General features: G+C 37.2%; 1 protein-coding gene across 3 annotated transcripts in view; it reads right to left on the reverse strand.

Annotated features, from left to right (window-relative positions):
• Nucleotides 1–10736, reverse strand: part of Gdap2 (ganglioside induced differentiation associated protein 2) — a 53884-nt gene extending 43148 nt beyond the window's left edge. The window contains exons 1-2 of one of the 3 annotated variants that reach the window (XM_027940294.2): nt 10543–10736; nt 450–692 (exon numbers count right to left, since the gene is read on the reverse strand). In XM_027940294.2, the coding sequence (XP_027796095.1) occupies nt 450–625 (176 nt within the window). In that variant the 5' untranslated portion in view covers nt 626–692; nt 10543–10736. Of the gene's footprint in view, nt 1–449; nt 693–5276; nt 5335–10403; nt 10488–10542 lie in introns of those variants that run through there. The other 2 variants (XM_071618231.1, XM_027940295.2) reach the window with 2 other exon arrangements.
• Nucleotides 10737–10765: the final 29 nt, after the last annotated feature.

Consider the following 10765-nt stretch of genomic DNA (forward strand, 5'->3'; position numbering starts at 1 on the left):
GCTATCTTAATTGTGGTGATATTTTCACAGATGCACATGTCAAAACTTATTAAACTGTAAACTTTATTTATGTGTTTATTTATCTTTGGGTACTAGGGATTGAACTGAGGGGGCACCTAACCACTGAGCCACATCCCCAGCTCTGTTCTGTATTTTATTTAGAGATAGGATCTCAATGAATTGCTTAGTGCTTCATATTACTGAGGCTGGCTTTGAACTCATGATCCTCCTGCCTCAGCCTCCCAAGCCACTGGGATTATAGATGTGTACCACCATGCATGACTGTAAACTTTAAATATGTGCAGTTTATTATACATCAATTTTATCAATAAAGCTGCATATGTATATGTAAGGCAATACTTTAATGCTAGAGCTTACTTAAAAGGAGTTTAGAAGAAATTATGAGAAAGTATTAATCACAGTATAATATGATATAATCAAAGAATTACCAAAGAACCACTTTTCCATTGATATTCTTATTATAAAGAAAAGGTGACCTAATACTATCTTCCTGAAATGTTTCAGCTGTAATATCAGAAGAATTTAATTCATCTTCATATGAGTCGCCCCAACTTAGTAGTGTATCCACATCCACAAACTGGGAAGGTGCTCCCAAAGGATCCATGGAATGGGAACTTCGGCTTGTCTTTTCCCAAATTCCTCAGCGATTCAATATTCCCTGGAGACTTCAGCTTAAGAGAAAAGAAAGAATCATTTTAATAGAAGATATTACTTTAATTCTACTAAGTCAGAACACAAAACTCTACTATGAACTGCTGTAATAATACATGATGTAATTATAGTCACTTAATGGTCAACAAAGAATTGCTACCGCTTTTCTAAAAACAGGAATGAAAGAATTATAGCCATTAAAATAATTATATGGCCTACAAGTTCTACTTTCCAGAAACAGAACTATTGATTCTACATTCACTGAGTGCTTACTATTTTTAAAAAAGTGCTAGATGCTACAAGAAATACCAAGATAAATAATATGTATAGTTTTAAAGAGTTCATCTTGATAATAATGTGGAAGACATATTTAAAATGACATGCTGGGAGGTTTCTATAATGAAGTAGTAAGATAACAAAGGTTTCAACTAGGCAGCAAAGAAGATAGAGGAGGCATGGATTTAAAAGGCAACATGCAAAGGAAGAATGAGCAGTATTTGACAATTTATAGGATATGCTGTATAACACAGTGACATGGCATAGGGTTGGCTGTATAGACATACAATATTAAAGGTGGGGGTTACAAAAGTATCAAGTACTGGAGAGAGGTCATGGGAGATTCTGCCAGAGAAAGATATTTAACTTGTTATTAAGTCTGACAGCTGTTTCAGTAAAATGGTTGATTGATTCATGCAATAATCTTTGTATACATCTGTTATGTGTTAGGTACTATTTCAGACACTGGGGATACACTGGTGAATAAGAGAAAAGTCCCTGCCCTTAGGGAGCTTGTTTCAGTGGAAAAGAGATGAGAGATGATAAAGAAACAAGTAGGTCTATTGTACCTTATAGTCTATTTGTATTTCATTAAATATTTATTAAAAGAAAAAAAAGAAACAGGTATCTAACAGAATGACTGGATGTAATAAGCTTTGTGAAAGAAAAGATGATATCTGAACAGAGAATTAATGTGAGAGAATAAGCCATATGAAGCTCTGCAGAGTGTCTCAGGTAGAGAAAATAGCAAGTGCAAAAGCTGACAGGGCAGGTAGGAGTGCGCTGTATTCCAGGAAGAGCCAGGAGGTCAGTCTGGCTACTGTAGAAAAGTGAGGTAATGAGAGGTAAGTGAAGAGGTTGGTAGGAGAGGAAAAGATCAGATGATAGTCTGTAAACTGTGGTAAGAAGTTTAAGACTTATTCTAAATATGAGGGGAAGCCTTTGGTGGATAATCAAGATAATTACTAAGAATAAATAATATTTGAAAAGATTACTCTAGTTACAATGAAATAAGAGGGGGAAAGTAGAAAGTAGAAGTAGAGGCCAAGTAGAAAACAACTGCAGTAATCTAGGTGAAGTGGCAGAGATGAATAATGCTAGACTTGGAATGTCATTTGAAGGTAGAGCCAACAAGACTTGCTAAATGAAGGTAGAAGTGAGGGGGTGGAGAGCAGAATCAAAGATAACTCCTAGATTATCTGTTGCATCAACTGTGTGGATGATAATACTATTTTCAGAGAAGACAAGAGAAAGTTGCCCAGTAGAGTGCTAATCAAGTGACTCCCCGCTAACCCCCACCTTTTTTCTTTTCCCCTTTTTGATGATACTGGGGATTGAATCTGAAGAGTTCTACCACTAAGCCACATCCCTAGCCTTTTTTGTTTTTTTTCTATAATATATATAGAAAAAAATATTTTTTTCTATAATATATATATTAAAGAGAGAGAGAGAGGAGAGAGAGAGAGAGAGAGAGAGAGAAAATTTTAATATTTATTTTTTAGTTATTGGCGGACACAACATCGTTGTTTGTATGTGGTGCTGAGGATCGAACCCGGGCCGCACACATGCCAGGAGAGCGCGCTACTGCTTGAGCCACATCCCCAGCCCACCTTTTTTGTTTTTAAGATGGGGTTTTGCTAACATGCCAAGGTTTGTCTCAAAATTGGGATACTCCTGCCTCAGCCTCTGGAGTTGTTGGGATTACATACATTCACTGCTGTGCCTGGCACTTTAAGTTTTTTTTGGACTTGTTAAGTTTGAGATTCTCATTATGTGGTCAAGTGTTTATGTCAAACATCCAATTAACTGTATAAGGCTAGAGCTCAGAGAAGAGGTTGAGCTAAAGGTATAAATCTGGAAGCGTAAGCAAATGCAATGGTATATAAAGCTGAAGGAACTAAATGAGATTGTCTACAGAGTAAATTCAAATAGGGAAAAAGAGCTCTTAAGACTAATTCCATTCAATTACACCATAGATTATGCTATGGTAAATTTGAGACTATTTTTGTTTGATACTAAAGACATATTTGAAATTATTTTGATATAAAGAAACTTATTTTATCTAGCAAAAATTAGAAATTAAAAGGAAAACAAGTCAGAAAGTGAGACAGAGGGGAAAAAAAAGAGTTAGAAAGAAAGGAAAACCAGAAAAAGTTTGGTAGCCCAAGGCTAAGTGAAGCAAGCATTCCAAGGAGTAGTACTGGAGGAAGATCAGCTAGAGTTAAATACTACTAAAAGGTTGAGCAATAGGACCAAGAACTGATTAGTGGGTCTAGAAAATTGGAGGTTGCTGGTAACTTGAACATACACTAGAGCACACAGATACTGAGGGGGAGAAAAGTGTATGTGTCTGTGATCCTACAGGGACACTCCCTGTAACCCTTCAAAGTAAAGACTTTTTATAAGGCACAACATTTTTAAAGTTTTTCATTATGATCCCAATGTTTGTTGTCTGAATCTGGGAAAACAAATGTGCCCTTTCACAGTTAATTTGGTGGTGTTTGTTGCTGAGACATGGGATACAAACTGGAAAGTTAGTGCAATATGCTAATTCCATATCAACATTATGGTATAGGAAGTGTGATCGTTTATGTAGTTGCAATTTTTTGTAGATTATACTATGGTAAATTTGAGACTATTTTTTGTTTGATACTAAATACATCTTTCAAATTACTTTGATATAAAGAAACTTATTTTATCCAGAAGTTGGTGTTCAGTTCATCTACTCAGCCTTTAAAACCAGAGGCAACCAAATTTTGCTGATCTAGCTACAAGTATTCAAACTTTATATGCACAAACTGAACTGAACTAAAACTGGACAAAAGGAGACTACACTCACTTATCATAGTTGAACTGCTCCAATCTCAAGGGAATGAGTCCTTGCTGAAATTCAAAATTTCAAAAAATATGCAAACTTTTGATGACCAGGACATGTGCTGAAAGTTTGTAACCATAATATTAAAAAATGCCATTAAATACAGTTTTCAGTTTACAAACTTGAATATCAACCTTCAGGATGGAATTGCTTCTTTAAAATAACCTTTCTTTCTAAGTAGAACCTGTTTGTAGAATATCTGAAAAGTACTAAAATATTAGAGATGGAAGAAATCTCTCAAATTTTGATGTAGTTTCTGTTTCTGTGATAGGTAAAATAACATTGTATGCACAATCTAAATCCAGCTTCTGTAGTATTTTAAGTTGAGTATCTCCACATTCAATTACATAGTGAAGCAGAGGTAGGAAAATATAACTTAAAAGCTCAGGTTCTGATATCAGATGGCCTGAGTTTGCATCCAGGACTTTAATATTTGTGTTATTTCTTGATTGTACCCAGAATTTATTCTTAAAATAAGGTTAATTAACTCCTTGGGTTGTGATGATTAAATGAGATAATCTGTGTCAAAATCATATAGCAGAGCAACAGGCACAAAGCAAAGCACACCAAAAGTTACTGGTTATAACTTTCTCAGAGCCAATGTAAGTTTCCTGCACCAGAGTTAAGATGAAGTTACATCTCTAAAAGCACATGCTTTTGACAAAGACTCTACCAGGCACCAAACAAAACAAACACAAATTGCTGAATTTAGACATATTTTTCCATATTTCAATGTCATGACTTTCCATTGTAATGACTTGTTAATTCCTAGATAAATCCAACATCTGTTTTCTCTGATTCTGTTCCTGTGCCACGAAGGGGGAAAAAAATCATGTAATCAGCAGTACTGACTGCTGCCAAAGCAAATGAATGTTTTCCTACATAAGCCAGATCATCCATCAACACTATTCAGCAATTGTCTTAATCATTCCTGGTCTACTCCCTGTAATTCCACACAGCATCAGTGGTAGACAGTCTCTAGGATGTCCTTCAATGAACCTGGCTCCTGGTATTCATGCCCCTGTGCTACTGCCTTCCACAACAGGGCTAGTCTACATAAACACAAGGACACTGCAGAAACAACAGTGTGTAACTTCCAAGTATGAGTTACAGAAGATTTTGCAGCTTCTACCTTGTTCTCTTAAACTGTTAGCTCTGAAAAAGCTAGGCCCCATGACATCAGGACATCAATGCAGCACATGGGAGTGTCAACCTGGGAAGAAATTGAGAGTTCCTGCCAATAACCAGCATCAACTGAGAGATATATAAATGAACCATGGTGGAAGTAGATCCTTCAGATTCAGCTGGACTTAAAATGACTTTAGCTCTTGCTGTCATTTTCACTATGACCTTAAGGAAAACACTGAATCAAAACCATGCAACTATGCATTTCTGAATTCCTGACATAGAGTTACACAGTAAAGCAGAGGATAATAAATGCTTATTTACTTACTATGTCCCATACAATGTCCCAGCATTCACTATTCAGGCACTGTTAGGTGCTGGCTTTTTGTCAGTAGAAGAGACAGAGGTACAAAAAAAGAAAAACAAAAACAAAAACATATAATCACAGAAATAAATACACAATTAAAGTAGGTGAAAATGTGCTATAGTAAGAACAATTACACATTCTGTCTTTTCTTCTCCTATTTATTCAAGCTATTGCAGTTTTGCTTCTGCTCCCCCCCAAATGATAAATTGCTCTTTCAACAATAACTTCCCAGAAGTCAGCTAATTTAGATTGGAGAAGCAGAGAATGTGTATTCCTGAAAGTGACAATATCAAAAATAGAAGGGTTTTACACACAGATGTCAAAGTAAACCTAGGAGCCTTAAGGTGGAAAATAGACACTAAAGAAGCACAGAAACACCACTGTGACAGGGACAGTAAGTCATAGAGTATTAGACATGTTACAAATATGTTCTTTAATCCTTGCAGAAAATCCATGAAGTACTTTTATTTCACAGTGAGGGCAGTAAGACCCAGAGGTTCAAGAAACATAAACAGAAAACATAACTAGTAAACATAAACATGTTATTCTCAATGCTCTTTGTTTTTTCTGATGTTCATAGTTCAAGTTACTTGTAAACTCTATTTTCATTCACTTTTTCCAAGTAATTTTAGTGTATATTCTGCATGTTTAAGCCAGTCCGATGGCCTTAATTTAAGCATTTACTCCATTAATTTGATTAGTTCTTCTTTAAAAGAATGTAATAACATCAATTCTCCCTTCATAACATCTCTTTTTATTGTTGTTGTTATTGGTGGTGGTGGTGGTACTGGGGATTGAACCCAGGAACATTCAACCATTGAGCCACATCTCTAGACCTTTTCATATTTTATTTAGAGACAAAGTCTCCCTAAATTGCGGAAGTTGGCTTTGAATTTGCAATCCTCCTGCCTTAGCCTCCGGAGCCACTGGGATTACAAGCATGCACCATCACACCTGGCTTCCCTTCATAACATCTCTCCTTCCTCTCATCCTCTTATTCTCAAAAATATTCCATTTCTTTTTCAGAGCAAAGTGCTATTTTTCACCACTTTTAAAAATATACGTATGTATAACTTTTTCCTTCCTCCCTCCCTCCCTCTCTCCCCCTCTCTCTCTCTTTCTTTCTTTCTTCCTGGTGTGTGTATGGTTCTGAGAAAGAAACCAAAGGGTGCTCTACCACTGAGCTACTTCCTCAGCCCTTTTTATTTTTTAAGACAAGGTCTCACAAAGTTGATGAAGCTGGCTTTGAACTTACTATCCTCCTGTCTCAGCCTCCCCAGTCACTGGTATCACAGATGTGCGCCACCATCTAGGCTACCCATTAACTTCTTAAGAATAATTTTTACTACTGGGCTCTTTTCTCCTATTTATTCAACATATTGTAGTTTTGTTTCCACTCTCCAGAAATGCTAAAATTTCTCTTTCAAGGTCAACAATAACTTCACAAAAGTCAAAGCCAAGAGTTAATCAAATTTTAGTCACATTTACAATTGATCACTTCCCTTCTTGAAATTCTATTATCTTCTTTGATATACACTAATAGTTCTCTTATATCTCCAATCATAGTTTGTTAGTACAATTTGTTGGATTTTCCTCTCAGTTCTTAAAAGTCCTCGTGACCCACAAGACAATGAGTCTTAAATGAGTAATATAATGCTCATAGTTCTCACTATAGGGCAAAATTTAACGAAATTTATGGAAAGGCCATTACATTTATGTCATAGTATTTAACAAAGTTTAAATTCTTTTTTATGGGTATTGATTTTTTTAATTTGTTTTAATTAGTTACACATGACAGTACAATGATCTTGACCTATCATACATTTGAATCAGATGGGATATAATTTCTCATTTTTCTGAGTGTACAGGTTGCAGAATTACATTGGTCATGCAGTCATGTATATACCCACAGCAATAACAAAGTTTGAATTCTTTTGAAGCACCATCTCCTAGCAGAAATTGATCTTTCTCATTAAAAAAAAAAAAAAAAAGATTTAAACTTCCCGTTCCCCTACACACACACACACACACACACACACACACACAGTAGCAATGAAGCAAAAAGAGTAGCAAACCCAAAGTAGGCAGCAAAATCTGACTTAGGAACAGTAGTTCTTAACATTCTCAAGGCCATAGACCTTGAACCACATGAAACATGAAGACCCTTTTACCCCCAAAATATGTTTGCGAGAACTCATACAATCACAGATCCGCAAATAAATTTGAGAGAGTTCTCAGATTAAAAATTCCAGTGATCAAAAAGAATGCAAACAGTGCTCAGGTGAGGGAGGGAGCAGGGAAAGACCACAATAATCTCCAGCTACAGCCAGAATTTTGGATAACATTAATGGGGAGCAAGATTTTCTGGTGAAAATCAAATGATCAATTTTGTTGTTTGAACAAGTTCATAAGCAAACACTAAGCGTTAATAGAACAGGTTTCTGAAGCATATTAATGTCCTCAGACCAAAAAGTCTACATAAGACAAAAATCAGAAGATTCCAGAATGGATCAGATCTATTTCCCTAGCCATACTTTCTTTGTATCTTAGTGGAACAGAAAGAACTTAAATATAAAGAGCATTATGTATACTACCTGTTCTTTATATTTAAAACGATCTAGTGTAAACAGTTCTCATTACACTGCAGCTCTTTCTCCCCTGCCCAAATCCTGTCATCTTTTAATTTAAGAAGTTCTCTAATTATTGTCTTATATGAATAACTGAGTTGGCTAGAGAAATTAAGAGTTTACAGTTAAAGAATGAGCAGGAAAAAAAAAAAGATGGGACAGAATCACGCAGAATATCCTGATCACTGTCTCAAAAACCTGATATTTTTCTAGACAAAAAGAAAATGGCATTGAAGAGAAAAATGAGAACTTCTATTTATTTGTCGTTCAAAATACTTACATTGATTAGACAAGTGTGGATAAAAGAACAAAGAGAGTTGGTCCATACACCTGACCTTCAATAATTACCACACTTATTTCACTGGTTTTGCATAAATTACAAGATTACCATGTCTTTGTATTTCAATATTTACAAATTCAGGGCATATTAGGATATTTGTACAGACCACCTCTATCCCAACACTAAATCTATTGTACTTGAGAATCATTTTATGCAAATAGAAGGAACATTTTTAAGTTGCTCATATAAAAACTAACTAGTCAAATGTATCAACAATAAATACAATAAAACATTTCTAAGTCCCATCAATGGGCCCATTTCAAAACACCATCATTAAAAAAAAAAAAATGCAAAAAGCACATGCCCTAATAGTGAATTAGCAGCACCACTTTCATATCAAACAAATCATGCCATGTTTCAATTGTAAGTATTAATACATTGAGCAATTCAAAATCTGAATATGAAAGTAGGGTTATAACCTGGATATAGTGTAAAGGAATTTTATAAGATCTGTTATCTTAGCACTCACAGTTGTTCTGATATCATTCTTACTAAAACTCTTTCTTCTGTAGTTACCCCTTCCCTTAATTTTTAATGGTAAGAGAACTTTTTTTCTTTTTGTTTTTGGTACCAGGGACTGAACTCAGTGGCACTTGACCACCTAGCCACACCCCCAGCCCTATTTTGTATTTTATTTAGAGACAGGGTCTTGGTGAGTTGCTTAGCATCTTGCTCTTTGTTGAGGCTGGCTTTTAACTTGAGATCTTCCTGTCTCAGCCTCCAGAGCTGTTGGGATTATAGGCATGAACCATTGTGCCCAGCATGAGCACTTTTTTTTTTTCTAAAGTAAAATTATGACTTATTTTTTTGAGAGAGAGAGAGAATTTTTAATATTTATTTTTCAGTTTTCGGTGGACACAACATCTTTATTTTATTTTTATGTGGTGCTGAGGATCGAACCCAGTGCCCTGTGCATGCCAGGCGAGCGCGCTAAGGCTTGAGCCACATCCCCAGCCCAAATCATGACTCTTTAAAATATCAAAATGGACACATATTCAAGATTTTATTTGCTTCAAAAGGAGCTAGACTGATGGCAGATAAAGTGAATATCAGAATTAGATCCATTAACAAATTAGTAATACTGAAATGAATATGCAAAAGGTGGCAAAATTTCCAATGAACCTCTAAGAGACAGGAGAGAACTTGCATGTCTACAGACAAATAAATTATTTATCATTAATATTATCTGCAGTTTACACAGTTGTAAAATAGCTTCCTCAGAGTCAGATAATCCAAGGGGTATCTTTAGGTAGAATTTAAACTATGTAGTTTGTTACTGAAGCACATACTTTGCCTCTATAAGAATGTGTAGCATCTATAGGAGATATTAACAATATACATCCATCTGAACTCTCCTTACAGACTTCTTGAAATAAGTCTAATGCCACCATTTCCTGCCTTCTCATTCATATAATTCACATAAATCTTGTTTCAAAACACCCATTTCTATGGCGATCCAGTATCCAATGTCATCTCATGTATTCTTACTGCTTTAATTTTCTTAAAAACACGAAGACAATCATATAAAAGTTCAATTTCCAGGTTGATTATAGATGTCTTCTTGTTCAATAAGCGATGGCAGGGGCTTACTTTAGTATATTATATGTTGGGTTTCATCTTGCACAGCTATAGATGTCAGAGTTAATTTTTAAAACTTCTATGCAGCACAAGAATAAAAATGGGCAGAACTGACAAAGAGAAAAACTAATTTTCACCTGGCAACAGAGCACCAAAGCCTCAGTCAGCAAACAAGGAGGAGCCAGCCCTGGTCACTTCCCTCGCAAATGGCCAGAGAGCGGAAACACAAAGCCAGACCAATGTCACTTAGGGATTGCGTGGACCTAGACAACTCAACATCCTGGGCTCAGCGTCTATCCACTCTTAACCTGAGCAGCTCTCACGTGGTGGAACGCCCAGCACACAGGGACGACGAGACGGACGAGACCTTGGACCTACAACCCGCAGAGCTCCCGGACGCCCAATTCTGTCTGCATCCCAGGACGCACACCTCCTTGGCTACCGCAGCACGGTCCGGGTCTGTGTACCCTCTTCTAATCACCACAACGACCCTGACAGCGCCTCGGCTGAGAACCTAACCAATAGTCGGGAAAGAAGTAGTACCACGCTCATTCTTGTCAAAGCCGGAGGAGGTAACCCCGCCGCACTGCACTCGCCTCAGGGGCCCGGTCCCGTGAGCCGCCGGCCGCACCCCCGCCCTCCCCACCCCGCCTTCACTCCCGGCCTCCGTCCCGCCTCTCACAGAACTCCGGCGGTCCCATCCGGGCGGCGGCGGGACGGGTTAAACTCCTCGTAGAAGGCTGCCAAGCGACATCTCCTGACAACCCTCGGCAGGAACGCGGTGGTTAACACCAAAGTCTCCCGAAGCTGGAATGACCAGCTGCAAATGCTCTGGGCTGCGAAACACCGGCTTCCGCTCACAGCACTGCCGCCCAATCAAGTGCCGCTCTCCCGTCACTTCCGCC

Source organism: Marmota flaviventris, chromosome 10 (genome assembly GCF_047511675.1).
Source record: "Marmota flaviventris isolate mMarFla1 chromosome 10, mMarFla1.hap1, whole genome shotgun sequence".
Taxonomy (NCBI): Eukaryota; Metazoa; Chordata; class Mammalia; order Rodentia; family Sciuridae; genus Marmota; species Marmota flaviventris.